Genomic DNA, 16,220 nt, shown 5'->3' with positions numbered 1-16,220 from the left:
GGTAGTCTCAAAAAATATTAATCAATGCTAAAAGTTAGAAAGCTAAAGAAGAAATATATGAAAATTCACTCCAATCCATATAAATATTTATTTCGATATACCCCTTTTTTTCAACTTTAAATTTGTTGTTTCTTTATATATAAACTTACTACAAACACAAACAACTTAATCAATACGAAAGTTAAAAAATAAAACATATGAAAATTAACTCCATATAAATAGTGATTCTAGTGTACCTTTTTTTTCAACTTTAATTTAATAAAATATTTGTAACAAATTAAAGTATATAGTTTAAAAAATACATACCAATTCATCAACAAAGACCATCTCGAATGTTTTGATTTTCTTCAGGTTGTTTAACTCTGAAACAGTCCATACATGCACAACACGGAGTCGTAGACGATGGTTAACATGTGTTGGCTTAAGATTCCCAAGATGAACTAATGTGGTCTTATTTTTTGTTGTTAAACAGTAACTCATAATGAACCTATAATGGACAAAAAAATAGGAATTCAATGTTAAATAATAATAATTCATCAACAAAGACCATCTCTACCGTCTTGATTTTCTTCGGGTTGTTCCACTCCGAAACAGTCCATACATGCACAACATGTAGTCGTAAATGATGGTTAACATGTGTTGGCTTAAGATTTTCAAAATGAACTAACGTGGTCTTATTTTTTTGTTGTTGAAGGGGAACTCATAATGAACCTATAATGGACAAGAAAAAGATAATAATTCAATGTTAAATAATAATAATAGTAATGATTAAATATGAATAAAATATATGAAAAGGAAAACCCTTTTGTAGTTGATTGTAGCTTTTTTTTTTGTGGTATATATTATATATTTGGTTTAGAACATGTGGGGTTTTTTTCTATGTTGTATATATATAGATAAATTAATAATAATTTTGGGAGTTTTTTTTTAATTAATAATATTAAAGGTCGGTCTTTAATAATATAACTATTAAATAAATGTTAAAAAATATTTAGATGATTAAAAAGGGGAGAGGATTAGGTACAAAGAAAAGGATTAGGGGTGTCAAGTGTACCCCCAACTTCATCTTTTAATTATATTATAGATTGTCAGTTTTCTTTATTTTGTCATCTACTTAGATGACAAAATAAATAAAATCCATAATAAAACTTTTATTATCTACTTAGATGAAGTGAAACAATATGTGACGGTGGTATGATTTTATTTAACGTTAAATTCACTTAACGTTGTGTCGCGATCTTAATATATTTAATCCTTCTATTTATTATTGAATTGTTTGTTATGTATGCATGTTTTTAATGGTATTATTTGCATGTCTACATGATTTTGATTGTCTAAGGTTTAAATAGTCGGCTTTATGTCATGGTAAAGAATAATCCAGTAGTAATAGGATTAAACGTGTTAAGGGATTGGTAATTCGGTAGACATAATTGTTATTTAAATAATCAAACAAACTAGTTGATTAGGAAAATTGCAAAGTGGATAGGGTGGTACTCACACTTGCAACAGAACTAGTTAATTAGGGGATTTAAGTAAAGGATAGGGTGATACTCACGTGACTAAGTTAGTGATTTATTTAGGTCCCGATTATTGTTTTCATCATATATGAATTTGATCTTAATTTATGTACAACCGGAACTAGTTGTGGAACGGATTTAAAGTAGATGTGTTATTCAAACTCGTTATAATAAACGCATGTCCAGAAATCATTTAAGCCTACGAGGTTACACAAAAATGACACGTAAACTCTATGTAATTAATTAATGTTTTAAGGTAATATATTGATTAATTTGATCTTGAAATAATTAATAAACTATTATAAGATTAATAGTGTTTATTAATTAATTAAAAGAGAAGGATTAAAGTGTAAATTAGAAAATAAGGAAGTTTCCTAATTACACTAAAAGAGGGGGTGGGCCGAATTTAGGAGAGGGTTTCCAAATCCTCTACAAACTTGGTCACCAAAAAATAAAACCTTAACTATTTACCATATATATAGGGGTTAAGGGTTAAGGATTTTGTGTGACAATTAGAATTGTAAAAACCCTAAACTTAATCCTTCCTCTCGTTCCTCTTTGGTTTTGGTCGAACAAAAGCCTAAAACCAAACTTACAATTTGGTTTAGTTTCATACGTAAACTTATATAATATGTGTTTAAGTGATGAAACTTTTATTACACATTATCAATAGATTTGATTTGGTTGTGGGCTTATTTTGGTTTCTGACTTCAACCAAAGGTAAAAGCACACTAACGGGTTTGTGAGTTCATGATCGGGTATTAGCATACATCATAGGGGTGTCAAGTGTGTGATCGTAGAGAGGTTTTAGTTTAGACCTTATAATAATAATAATACTTAATAATATTATTGGAAGTTTTACGCAAAGGTACACATATTCTATTCATTACTTTGTTAATTAATAGTATTGCATATACGTTTCTATTCCGCTTCGTATGCGTGATTTGTTATGTGTTTATGTTCATATATTCTAACAAATACTCATATTAGTTAATAGATAGATAGTCAAATAGTGAAGCGTATATTTGTACGTACTAGCACGAAAAAGATAAAAATTTATACTTATACTAATAATTGAGTGTCACTATTGCCTAACACAACAACTTTGTCTACTACTTTAATCAATTATTTCGTATTTAGTTTCAAAGGATATCATTGCATCCGCGCGATTTAGCGGCGATCTGGTGTGATGGCGACCGACGGTGGTAAAGGTGGCCATGGTGGTGTTGTTGATGATGGGTGTAACTGAGTGAGCAAGTAATTGATGTAAAGAGCTAGGTAGTGGAGATAATTTTAAAAATAAGGGATTGATGATGTAAATTAATTTATTAAGGGTAAAATGGTAATTTTACATCTAACATTTTTATGATAGTGAATGTGAATAATTATTATAATATAGTATAGAAGTATAGACATGTAGTATAGTTAGTTTTAAAGTGTTGTATTATATAACAATACAAATCATGTTTAGTAATATACGGCTATATATACATATATATATATATGGTGTACGGATCAGTACCGCTCATAATGTAGGGTTTAGTATCCCGGAGTGCAAGTAACTTTGCAACTTTTTCTATTGTGTGTATGCATCAAAAATTTTGAACATTTTATGTAAGTATTTCGCTAAATTGAACACTTAATGTAAAATGTTTACATTGACCAATCAAAAACTTTTACGTGGACAGCTCATATAGTTGCCACGTATACATTTTTACATTATGCATTCAATTTAGCGAGATATTTATATAAAATGTTCAAAATTTTTGATACATACACACAATAGAAAAAGTTGCAAAGTTACTTACACTTTGAGATACTTAACCCCATAATGTATATGCAAGGTTTATCGAAAAGAAACCATTATGTCTCAACACAATGAAAAAATCCTTCATAAAATATTCAAGTATATATCACTAATATCATTCACAGTGACGGAGCTAGAATTTGATATTAAAAGGGTTAATTGCTTGATTGAGAGGGTCAATTTGAGAAAATAACATTAACTTTTAACATAAAAAGTTAAATAAGAAATTATATATGTTAGGATGTTGAGCACCCTCTAGCTCTCTTACTATTAGCTCCGCCTCTAATCATCGATCTTTTTTGTTAGTATGGCTCGAGCTCATTCACTTATGCAACCTTGGGAAGTTGTCATGATTCATATAATATGGGTGGGTCTGTAATGGGTTCCCGTTGGACCTAAATTGAAACTCAACGGACACAACAAACCGTGGTTTCCGGTGCAACGTCCCTAGTGGAGTGCTCAACAGTGGACCTGACCAAAGGCTAATGCCATATGGTTTAGGACAAGTTTAGCCGTATCCAGCCAAATCACATTTCTAACTATTGATAGTGACTACTGACCAGGGATCAGAGAACTATCCTTGCATATGCCCACATATCAAATCATATGGACCACATGACTTGATGCTATCTTACACTATCTGCCATTTATTTATGATAATCAACAATTACATCTTTTTCTTATAATAATGAGATTAAAGTTTAATCTATAAAACCCGATCAGTCTCAGTCATTGTTAGTATTGATTAATTAATCATTATTAGAGAGAAAGTAGTTCTTTTTTCCTGAAAATCAGATAAACTTTGTTTCTTTTATACGAATTAACATATATTATTTGTGAGAAATGTAGTCAATTAGACTTGTATATATTATCACATAGGAATAAATAAGTTTTGGGAAATGGTAGTCAAGTGTAAAATCTATTGGATGTATGCGTGACTGTCTTAGAATATATATTTTTATTATATATGTTATGAGATGTATTCGGTTATATATGCTTGCTAAAATGACACCCGTATAAGGTGGCACATCAACAAAAATACCACCAAGTATATCAATACTTGAGTTGGACATACACAATGAAAACATTTAAAGTTTGGATCATATCATAAACTCTAATTAGTTAATACTTATACATTTATACATTTATGAACTGAAAATTTTCAGTAGGAGTCGGGATCTAATTTTTTTTTTCCTTAACGCTAAAATAGGGGCCGAAACCGAGTATATCGAAATTTTTCTACACGAAAACAATATACATCGAAAAAAAAATTCGGCCTCCCCCGCCCTAAAAAGTTGCGCCCTTGTTTATGAATACTGAATCCAATATTGAAATGTCCCTTTCCTCCATAATATATAACACTTTATAAAAGAAAAACTCAGAACTACCTAATTTATTCATTAATTTAAACATTTCACTTGCTATACTTAATTTACAAAATAAATCACTCAACGCCGCCACCACCATCACGCGCCACTACTACCATTGTCGCTGCATTGCACGGGGATATAACTCGTATACTCAAAATATAGTTTAAATTGTAGAGAGTGCGTTCTATATCCATGATAATCACTAAAAGTAAAGGTAGTATGCTTTTAGATGTTATCGTAGTTCTATTATATATTTATATGTATGGTTTTTCTGAAATGTTTTTGAGCCTTTCACATATTTTGGATTATAAAATTTAGTACTACTCATCAATCGTCAATTTGTGAATACTAATCCTATGATCTGGGCATGTTATAAACACAAATCATACGGTAAAATATACGACTTAAATTATGCATATCCTTGTCATGTGCGACCACGTACATTTATAAGAGAAAACAAGATTAGATTCCTCAATAAACAATTAATATTAATTAACTTTTTAAAACATATTAATTTCCTTTTTCTATTGTGTGGGTCTTCATATTGTATAAAATATCATGCACAAAATACTGAGAGAGATCAGAACTATGTCAACCTATATAGCTAGGTTTTGCTATATAACTTTATGAGCAAATGATGGGTGAAATTTACAGTGCCTAATGCATCTAAAGCCACTATGAAAGAACTATATAGGTTTCTCGTTGAAGAAAAATATTTCGATGAACCTGGGGAACCCCCGGCCACAGTTAGAAAACAAATCACATTTCTTTTCAAAAAATTTTCGTTTCGTCATCTCGAATCTAAGGTTGGGCTTGAAAAGGGTGTATCAAGATCATAAAACGGGACAACAAAGCAAGAGTGAAAATAGTAAAACTCAAAAGTCAAAACTAATATAGGTAATGTGATTTTAGAGCATGTATAAATATTTGGTGAAAAATTGGTTGACATGTAAAATCAACCCAAAGAGTGGGAAAAAAAAAAGTACTGTAAATGAAGACCATATATGCATGTTTGGTGACAATTACTTCAAAAGTTAAAAACAACCAAACCATGCAAGAAAATATACCAAAACCATAAAAGCAAACACCCCAAGTCTCATAATCATAAAACTAACTTCTTTTAACAGCAATAGTCTCACACTCTCACTTATCAAAAACTAACAAACAAAAAAAACTTACAATTCTAACATGTATTTTCAAACTATTATATGCATTGAGTACTTTATACCATAAATAAATATGAAAGATATTAAGTATGTATATGACAAAGTTAAGTATCTAATATGATGTACTTTGTTAGTATGTTTTTTTCAGAACAGCTAATTTTATGTTTTTTCAGAACTAATTTCATTAACAACAAAGCTAGCAATCTACTAGCAACATTAATACATATTACCAGCTTAAATAAAAGTATTACAAGCACAAAAATTCTACAGTACGTAACAGTCGCACCCATCAATTAGTACCAAACCAATAAAACTTACTATTCTAACATACGTTTCTGCATTTACTTATTTTATAGCATAAATATGTAAGATATTAAGGGCGCGTTTAGTTGGAAAAAATGTTTTTAAGTTTTCCATTTTTAGTTTTCTAGAAAATGAAAAGATTTTCATTTCTAAAAAACCTTTGAAAATTTTGAAAACGCGTTCAAAATAAAAGATGGAGTTTTTATTTTTTCATTTTAGAAAACTAGAAAACATGTTCAAATTCACTTGTTTTTTAATTTTAGGTTTAGAAAATAGAAAAGTGAAAACAAAAACTGAAAAAAACAATTTTCTAATTTTAGTGCAAAAGTTGGAAAAGGGAATTTTCATTATCTAGGAAAACTTTTCTAAAAATTTACAATTTGAACGCGTTTCTTATTTTCTTAGAAAATGAAAATGAAAAACAAAAAAGTTTTTTTGAACTAAACACACACTAAATAATTGTATAGAAAAATCATACTAGTATTATTTAATGAGATGTACTTTGTTAGTATGTATGCATGTGTTGTCCACATCTATGCACATGTGTGGAATGAAATAAAAGTAGTATTGAGATAACAATTACTATAATACTTCTTTCATAAGATGACATACTTATTTATCTATTGTCATCTTTACATTATAATAATAATTATATATGGGCCATAAATATAAAAATGAAAAGATACAATAAAGTAGACTTGATCTAGATCTCTTGTAGTGCAATACTTGTATAAACAAAACATGGGGTTTCCCCCCATTCAACAATCCCCATAACACATCTCATTCTTTTGCTATTCTCAATAACAATGCTTCTGCGTAGCTTCTTCTTCACCTTTCTTTTTACCATCTTTTTTTACTGCCCTCATATTTGTGACTCCATTGATTCACAAGGAGAAGCTTTGTTAGCATGGAAGAACACTTTCAACAACACATCACAATCTACAGCATCACTCAAATCATGGAACATTTTAGACCCAAATCCATGCACTTGGTTTGGGATTCATTGCAACTCACAAATGCAAGTTGTTTCCATTAAACTAAAGTCACTAGATTTGCGAGGAAACTTGCCTTCAAATTTACAGCCTCTTAAAAACTTGAATTCACTCATACTATCTTCCACCAATCTTACAGGAGCCATTCCAGCCGAATTCGGAGATTATCTAGAGCTTAATGTTATCGACATATCGAATAATTCAATTTCCGGTATAATCCCATCAGAGATATGTAAGTTAGTCAAGCTGCAGACTTTGAATTTAAATTCCAACTTCATTGAAGGTGAAATCCCTGTGGATATTGCAAGACTTTCGAGTCTAAGAAACTTGATTATATACGATAATCAGTTGAGTGGATCAATCCCAAAGAGTATAGGAGAAATGAGAAATCTTGAAGTGATCAGAGCTGGTGGCAACAGGAATCTTGGAGGGGAGTTGCCTGTGGAGATTGGAAAGTGTAGTAATTTGGTGGTGTTGGGTCTGGCAGAAACCAGTATCTCAGGCAGCATTCCGGTGTCCATAGGCAACCTGAAGCGAATTCAAACAATTGCTATTTACACTTCTCAAATGTCAGGTAAGATTCCTGATGAAATTGGAAATTGTAGTGAGCTAATGAATCTTTATTTGCACCAGAACAACATCACTGGTTCGATCCCTAGAAGTATCGGGCAGCTAAAAAAGCTCGAGAGTGCGTTGCTATGGCAGAATGGATTGGTAGGAACAATCCCTGAGGAATTTGGAAACTGCACCGAGCTCAAGACGATTGATTTATCAGAGAATTCGTTAACAGGAAGCATTCCTGTGAGCTTTGGAAGGCTTTTAAAGCTTCGAGAACTGCAATTATCCGTCAACAAGTTATCAGGTAACATACCTCCTGAAATCTCAAACTGCACTCATCTAACTCATTTAGAACTAGACAACAATCAACTGAGTGGCGAAATCCCGATTATGATTGGAAAATTACAGAGCATGACTCTGTTTTTCACGTGGCAGAATAATCTAACTGGTAACATTCCAGAATCTTTATCCCAATGCCAACATCTTCAAGCTCTAGATCTTTCAAATAACCATTTTTCTGGTACAATACCAAAAGAAATATTTTCACTGAAAAATCTCAGAAAACTGTTATTGCTTTCCAATGATTTGTATGGTTCTATCCCACCCGATATCGGGAACTGCACAAATTTGTATAGATTCAGAGTCAGTGGCAATAGACTCTCCGGAAGTATTCCATCGGAGATTGGATACTTGAAGAGTTTGACTTTCCTTGACTTGGGCAGTAATAGATTTGATGGATCGATTCCTAGATCGATATCAGGTTGTGGTAATCTTCAGTTTTTTGATCTCCATTCTAATGGAATCACTGGAGTTATCCCTGATACACTTCCTATAAGTTTACAACTCATAGATATGTCTAGCAACCGGCTCACGGGTTCTTTGACTAGCAGTGTTGGCACGTTAACAGAGTTAACAAAACTTAACGTAGGTAATAATCAGCTTTCTGGGGATATTCCAGGGGAGATTATTTCCTGTACTAAGCTGCAGTTTTTGGATATTGGGAACAATGGTTTTTCTGGTGTATTACCAAAACAAATAGGACAAATTCCGTCACTTGGGATCTCTTTAAATCTTAGTTGCAACCAGTTCATTGGTGAAATCCCACCGGAGTTCATTGGGTTGACCAAACTAACAACCCTCGATCTCTCTCATAATAAACTCAATGGTCGACTAGATGTCCTTAAGAACCTTCAAAATCTAGTGTGTCTTAATGTGTCATTCAATGACTTCACCGGACAACTGCCTGACACTTCATTTTTTCATAACCTCCCTCCTGCCAGTACTGCCGGAAATCCGGCACTTTACATTTCAAGTGAAGTCAATACACAAAAGGGTCCTGCTGGCCATACCAGATCAGCAGCAAAACTAGCCATGTTAATCCTTGTCAGTATTGGTGCAGTACTAGTCCTACTAGGAACTTACATGTTAGTTCGGGCACATTTGGCAAGCACAAAACACGACCATGAAACATGGGAAATGACATTTTACCAAAAGATGGATGTTTCAGTTAATGATATAGTTAGAAACTTAACAAATTCAAACATTATTGGGACCGGAAGTTCAGGAGTTGTGTATAGAGTTACAACCATGAATGGGGAAACACTTGCAGTGAAAAAGATGTGGTCAACCGAGCAATCGGGGGCTTTTAGGTCTGAAATTCAGACACTGAGTTCAATCAGACACAAAAACATAATTCGTTTATTAGGATGGGGGTCAAATCAGACGATCAAGATTCTGTTTTATGATTATTATCCTAATGGAAGCTTGAGCTCGCTTCTGCATGGAGCTGGAAAAGGAGCCCAATGGGAGACTAGGTTTGATATTCTACTAGGTGTGGCTCATGCACTTGCATATCTGCACCATGATTGCATGCCTGCTATCATGCATGGAGATGTGAAAGGCATGAACGTACTGTTGGGTCCTAACCTACAACCTTACCTTGCTGATTTCGGGCTAGCTAGAGTCGTCACCGATTACGACAAAGGTCTTTCTAAGCAGATCCAGAGACCTCAGCTAGCGGGTTCATACGGTTATATGGCTCCAGGTAAAGAAAAAATTCGTCAGTTTTTTGTAATTGATATCTAATTGTTAATAGTTATTTTCACTGATTAGATGTTGGGTTAAAATTATTGCAGAACATGCTTCAGCACAACAGATTACTGAAAAGACTGATGTATACAGCTATGGCGTATTACTCTTGGAAGTGTTGACTGGAAGGCATCCACTAGACCCAACTTTACCAGGGGGTGCACATTTGGTCCAATGGGTTCGAGACCATTTGCATAACAAAAGGGAGCCGGTGGACATTCTTGATTCCAGATTAAAAGGTCGAGCAGACCCTCAGATGCATGAAATGCTACAGATGCTAGCTGTATCGTTTCTTTGTGTCAGCACACACCCTGACGACCGTCCGATCATGAAAGATGTGGTTGCAATGCTCAAGGAGATACACCATGAAGACTCGGTGCGGTCAGACCTAGAGCTAAAACAGGGTCCATTGGTTCATAAACCAACTCCACCTTCTACTAGAACCATGGCCTTACAAGGTTTATCTAACCACTCCTATACCTTTCCAGACGATTCAGTCTAGTGACCTCGGACCCATATGTCTTTATCTAGAAGCTAGATACTGATTGATAATTTCAGATTTTTGTGATTAGAATTTAATGCAAAAAACTTAGTTTCTTTATCTCTTTATCTTAGCTGAGTCAGCATCCCAGGACTAATTCACATGGGCCCGGGGTCTAAACACCACATGTACATGTGAGCTTCACAGGTTTACAGCAAAGCAATAAAGACTTGGTACTAAACTTAATACATGCATCCTCAATGACAGGGTACATCTGCTAGGTAATGTATTTAACTGCTCTAAGCAAAACCACGACATGCAGTGCTAGAATTAAGCAAGAGAAACTTGTGATTGCTTTCTATTACAAATATAACAACTCAGCTTAACATCAACTAACAAAAAACCAAAAAAAACAGCTACACCCTTTCTTAGTAACCAATTAGACAGAGGTGGCAAAATGGATGGGTTGGGTAACATATTGGTTTTATAATGATCCAAAAAGTATATAATAACATTAAAAATAAAACTTCTTGAATGAAATAATTTAGCAGGTTTTATGCATTCTTCAATCCATCTGGCCCATTTCCTTTAGAGCTAAACTTTTGATTAACCTATTTGACCCTAAAAAAAAATAAAATTTAAAAAAAAAAACAAACCCATAACCCACACCGATACAAGATCCATTTGTAAGTATACGGGTTAAAAAAATCACATGTATTATTAGGTTGCACAGGGTGCATTGACATTAAGATCCAAAAAAACATTATTATTATTATTGTTATTGTTATTGTTATTATTGTTAGTTAAGGTAGGCCGTAGGCATTGAAAGTAGAAATGCAGACAATGGACTAGGGCAAATAATTAAAGTTTTGATGATAGAAGACCTGGGTCTACAAGATATGTGTCATTAGTTAACATTTCATTTTCCAATAAATAACAGAAATACAGGTTATAACTTTGGTGGAGCAGGTGGGTCCCCCTCATAATATAGTTGTGTAGTCAAACCAGTGGGACCCGCCAGAGCAAATTATATTTTACACTTTCACAATATCCATAAGTTACATGCTAAATATCCTATATTGATTTCATCTTACAATTTTGAAAAGATGAATGTGAGTAAAGTCCAAATCACTAACCATCATTTAAGGAGGATGCTCTGATTGCAACTTTTTCAAGATGAAACTGACAATGCCCCAATTAAAGCCACGGTATCGAAGCCATGCAATTATCCTCGACTTTTGTTTTTCACTGGGAAGATCTTTAGCACGAAGCCATTGCTTGCAAGCTTGGGAAAATAGATGGTCCATCGAGGGCTTTGACAATCCAAATCTTGAAACTTGATCATCATCGTCGGGTTCATCATTCTCTAAAACAGACTTTATTGCTTTCTGTGCATCCAAATCATTGACACCCTTTTTGGTCAAGGCCTGTAACAGAAGCAGATCTCATAAGGGATACGCTAATGACTACTAATAAACTAACAGAAGTAAATCAAGAAAAAGTTATTCTTCCTTGCAAGAAAAAATCAAATTATCAACACAGTATTGTATGACATGATATATTTGTTTCAAAGTTTATGTTTAATAAAAGGGACACTGAAAGTCAATAGACCATTGGTTCTGATGCCTAGCCTCATGCCTAGACCATTGCCATCGTCCTTATAATATAGACATGGTAGGGTCTAGTATGTGTGACAGCTTGGCCACTCAGATACTTCATCTTCTGTTATTAAATTTCTACTTATCATAGTGTAGAAATAATCAAGGGAAGAACAGCTTACTTGCTTAATTTTAAGTGGACCCCAACTTGATGAAGACCATCTCGATCGAGAGAATGCTTCAGCATACAAAAGATCATTGATCAAGCCTCTGTAAGGAACTTAAGGAATTATAAACTTCATAAAGATAAGCAATAAAGAAACATACAGGAAACGTTAAACAGCAGTTGTGACATAAGGTTTTGGCCCTGTGTGACAGTAAAGAACTCTAAACGATGAAATGGAAAAGAAAGGGTAACCTTTAAAAAAAATATCAACTATCATCGTATTCCAAGGAAATCACTATGTACTATCGTCTCTAAAGGCAAAAGAGAGCATAGCCCATAATCTTCGTCATAGAAAAGATTTAAAGAGAAAACGGTGGATAATAAAGCTACATTATGTAACCTTAGTAGCTAATAGCACTCATAATATGGAAGTGAATAAAATAGGAGAACTGTTGATAGAAGAAATACTCTAGAGGTGGCAATTTTGGCCATTTACCCTAAAACGGGTTGTTTGCCACCTCTACATCAAAATTGTAAATAAGACATACTACCTATATACTAAATCAAGATCCATGGTATTGATTACGCACCTGTTCTGGAAGTCAGAAATCACGGCATTGGAAACTTCAAGCGAGAACTTATTTCCTAGCAGTTTCTTCTTAAGCTCAAGTGCTGTATATGTTCTGCAAACAAAATGAGCATTCATAAAGCCAGAAGATCTGATGACCAACATATTTATACAGAACCATAAGATCTTCTGCACTATATCTCCCAACTATCCTCCAAGAAAATTGATAGTGGAAATGAAACAAGGAAATACACAATAAAGAATGTTAGCAATATTCATTATATGTTTTCTAGAATATGATTTAAGTAGATATCCAGGCTAAGCATAAAACCTACATCATGTTTTATCCCTTTGTCTCTGCTATATTTTGCTACATAGGTTACGACAAGAAACTAATCAGCAGAGATTTTTGAGTTTTAAATGTTATGCTATCCTGATAAGAGAGCGTGTTTATATTTTCTTTTATCAGCAATAAGAAAATCAACCATACTTATCGACTAAAACTACAGCATCGGAACTCTTAATAGACTCTAAGCAAATTTGCAAGGATACTAACCTTTTTGCGAGTAATCCAACCGCTACCATCTCAGCTTCTTTACTTTTACTAGATTCGACCACCAGATGTTTAATTTCGTAATTTCCATTTTGAAAGTCAAGTTCATCATCTATAGGCTCCTCATAACCTTCCATGGTATCAATCTCATTGAGTTCATCCTTAGGCTTTGATCTCCAGTTATAATCATATTCTCCCACCTCTGATCTCATAACCGAATTACGAATTTCGGTCTCTTTTGACCTGAAAGTACCTGTTCAAAAAATACACAAAATCTACTTTAACTACGACACCCCTACAAACTTGAGTTTCCATCAAGCGTAACTGGCCCACACCAAAACGGCCAGGCACGTCAAGTGAGGACCAGCTAAATTGGTGGTCAAACCAACTGATCCAACCTCACCAATGAGCTTTTTTTAAAGCAATCAGATTCCTCACTAGCCCAACTTAATTAGCCCGTCTTGGATGGGGATCAAACCTGGTGAATAAAAATACCCCCATCTATGAAACCGACCAGGCTACACGCTAGAGGATCCAACAACAATTTTCAAGCAAACCTTCCCTCCCCTTTGAAAGATAAACATCAATAAAAAAAAAAAGCGACATCAGCTCTTTTCTCAGTCCAAGAAAAAAAAGTGACGCGTCACCCGTTTCTTACATCAACACTACTGCCACTCATAGCAGTTGGAATTTTTTAGTTTTGATTGTATGAAAATTCAAATTTTTGTAAAATCTCAATAAACCCAATCCCGGTTGAATGTAGACAGCCATACCCTGCCCGCGGATAGAGAGGCTGCTTAGAACTATTCATCATCATCATCATCATCGCATCACACGGACACTACAGATTCATATTATTATGATTTTGCTAAACTATCAACTATACTAAATAACAACTAAACAACAAACTCAAAACGACAGTCAAATAAACCCGGAAAACAAAGAATTATACCTGACTTAAAATCATTATCGGGTGACTTCTCCTTAACCTTTCGAAACTTAACATTCGACGAGTTATGCTTGATGAATCTACGTTTGGAGTCGTTGGGAACCGGAGTAAAATCATTAGGTTTATTATTAGCATTTGATAATTTCTTAGGAATGTATCTAACTGGAACATTTACACAACTATTTTCCCCCAAATTTGAACAGCATCTAACTATAATCTTCCTTGAAGCCCTATTTAATTATTTATAATAAAAATAAAATAATACACATATTCACAATCAAAAAGTAATAAAAATAACAATTTATACAAATTACCTACTATTGAAATGAAATAGATGGACAGTAATTTATTTACCAGGGCTTCAATACAGGACAGTAAATTAATTTTCCCGCGAAAATTGCCATCACATTTTATTTAATTTATTTTTTTCAAGTTTGAAAGGTAAGAAGTATATACATAAACCCTAGAACAGGCGGTATTTTAAGAGTATATATCTTTTAGGCAAAGATAGTTGTTTCGTGAAACTATAGGGACCAATAATGTAACTAGTTATTGTTTTTTCATTTATTTATTTTTTGTAATAAGATACTTTACAACGTTCACTAAAATAAGATACTTATACAAAAAAAAAAAGTGGATACATAAAATAGAACGAAATTTTTTGTTCGGGTATGGTCGTATGGGTGTTAGTTAATCGGCAGGATCCAAATATCAATGTTATGATATCCAGATCTATATATAGAGTTTTTAAATGTGTCTTACAAAAAAAATTAACGATGCAATTTAATTGAGACATTTATTTTCATATACAATGTTAAAGAAAATTCTTTCGGCAAGTTTGTTTTGGGTAGATTCAAATTCTAGGCTTCTTTTGAATAAATCATGCTAAGTGATTATCTATACTCCCTATATAAATAAACTACTCCCTCTAAAATTAAACATTCTACCTTTAAAATTTCTATTTTACTCTTTTAATTTACACTATTATCAAACCCTTTATTCCTAAATCTATACTATATTAATAAACAAATTACCCCATTTTCAACTCTTTACCTTTAAAATATTCAAAATACTCTTAATTTTCAAAACATTCCTAACTCACACATTAAATCTACCCAATATATTCCTAAAATATTTTACACCCATATTTTTTCAAACTATCTATCTCTTTTATTAATTAATTTAAATACTTTCACCTAATATCTCTATAATATTCTTAATAAAGTTATTTACAAAATATACATATCTTAACCATAAAATAACTACACTACAATTTACGTCTATTACTTTTAGATTAATAACCACATCGTTACCAACACCGCCACTAGCACCACCCATTGCCGCCACCGCCGCCGCATTGTGCGGGTACCCATCTCGTTAATAAGAAACTTACAAACAAAAACTAAAATCTACGTCATCATATGTTGAAGTCCACATGACTTTTTTTTTAACAGTTAGTCGGTATTCGACATCAAGAACATCTCACTGTATAATGGTGAAGCCCTGCACGTACTCTAGACCATGAGATGTAGACCATAAGCCGTTACAGGTTATTCAGAAAAAAACCAACAGACTTGTCACTCCTAATAATCGAACCCAAGATCTGTGGGAAAAACCAGGAATGCATTTGTCAGTTGAGCTAGCTTAATTAGTTTTGTATATACATCGTATTTATATCGATTCTTCAAACATGAAGAAACTTACAGAAAAAAGAGATCGAATCACTATCGTTCCTTTTGTCATTACAAAAAAAATCTACTTGCTTGAAAATGAAGTAGCAAAAGGTCCACGGATTGAATTCTACCATATCTGTAAATAGCATAAAGTTCAAAGGTCAACCTTATAAATACATTAAAATGGCACTACAAAAGATAATATAATGGTAAATCGACTCATTATCGTATTCTCACTAACCGATTTTACGACTAACATTAAACAATGTAGGTTTTGGAAGAATATTTGGATCGAACTCTATTTGATTCTTCCTTTTCATTGTTATTTAAGTTATGTAAATCAAGCGTAAAAGTAAAAAACGGCCAAGTATTTTTATTCTTTTCAACCATTGTGTGTTGTATATTTTGAATAGAAAAAGTTAGGTATTGTT

General features: G+C 33.1%; 2 protein-coding genes across 2 annotated transcripts; one reads left to right on the top strand and one right to left on the bottom strand.

The window, feature by feature from the left end:
• The first annotated feature begins 6,969 nt into the window (after positions 1–6,969).
• LOC122590731 (LRR receptor-like serine/threonine-protein kinase RGI3) lies at positions 6,970–10,528 on the top strand. Its single transcript, XM_043762908.1, has 2 exons — positions 6,970–9,757; positions 9,849–10,528. Exons 1-2 carry the CDS (start codon positions 6,970–6,972, stop codon positions 10,301–10,303), a joined length of 3,243 nt encoding a protein of 1,080 aa, XP_043618843.1. The 3' UTR covers positions 10,304–10,528.
• A 656-nt stretch (positions 10,529–11,184) lies between these two features.
• On the bottom strand, positions 11,185–14,574 carry LOC122593451 (regulatory protein RecX). Its single transcript, XM_043765864.1, has 6 exons — positions 14,471–14,574; positions 14,120–14,346; positions 13,171–13,420; positions 12,637–12,729; positions 12,063–12,150; positions 11,185–11,709 (listed from the first exon to the last, which is right to left on the bottom strand). The coding sequence occupies exons 1-6, from the start codon at positions 14,518–14,520 to the stop codon at positions 11,425–11,427; spliced, it is 993 nt and encodes a 330-aa protein (XP_043621799.1). The 5' UTR covers positions 14,521–14,574; the 3' UTR covers positions 11,185–11,424.
• Between the last annotated feature and the right edge of the window lie 1,646 nt (positions 14,575–16,220).

This window comes from Erigeron canadensis, chromosome 3 (genome assembly GCF_010389155.1).
Source record: "Erigeron canadensis isolate Cc75 chromosome 3, C_canadensis_v1, whole genome shotgun sequence".
Lineage (NCBI taxonomy): Eukaryota > Viridiplantae > Streptophyta > Magnoliopsida > Asterales > Asteraceae > Erigeron > Erigeron canadensis.
Note: the sequence above shows the minus strand (reverse complement) of the source record. Positions and strands in the feature narration are given on the sequence as shown.

Excerpts from the sequence above, each read along its gene's own strand:
- LOC122593451 (XM_043765864.1), bottom strand. The coding sequence starts at position 14,520 with ATGGCAATTTTCGCGGGAAAATTAATTTACTGTCCTGTATTGAAGCCC. Across the intron at positions 13,421-14,119 it reads CGATAATGATTTTAAGTCAG|GTACTTTCAGGTCAAAAGAG; the intron begins GTATAATTCTTT and ends TTTTTTGAACAG. Across the intron at positions 11,710-12,062 it reads GTCCACTTAAAATTAAGCAA|GCCTTGACCAAAAAGGGTGT; the intron begins GTAAGCTGTTCT and ends CTTCTGTTACAG.
- LOC122590731 (XM_043762908.1), top strand. The coding sequence starts at position 6,970 with ATGCTTCTGCGTAGCTTCTTCTTCACCTTTCTTTTTACCATCTTTTTT. Across the intron at positions 9,758-9,848 it reads ATACGGTTATATGGCTCCAG|AACATGCTTCAGCACAACAG; the intron begins GTAAAGAAAAAA and ends AAATTATTGCAG.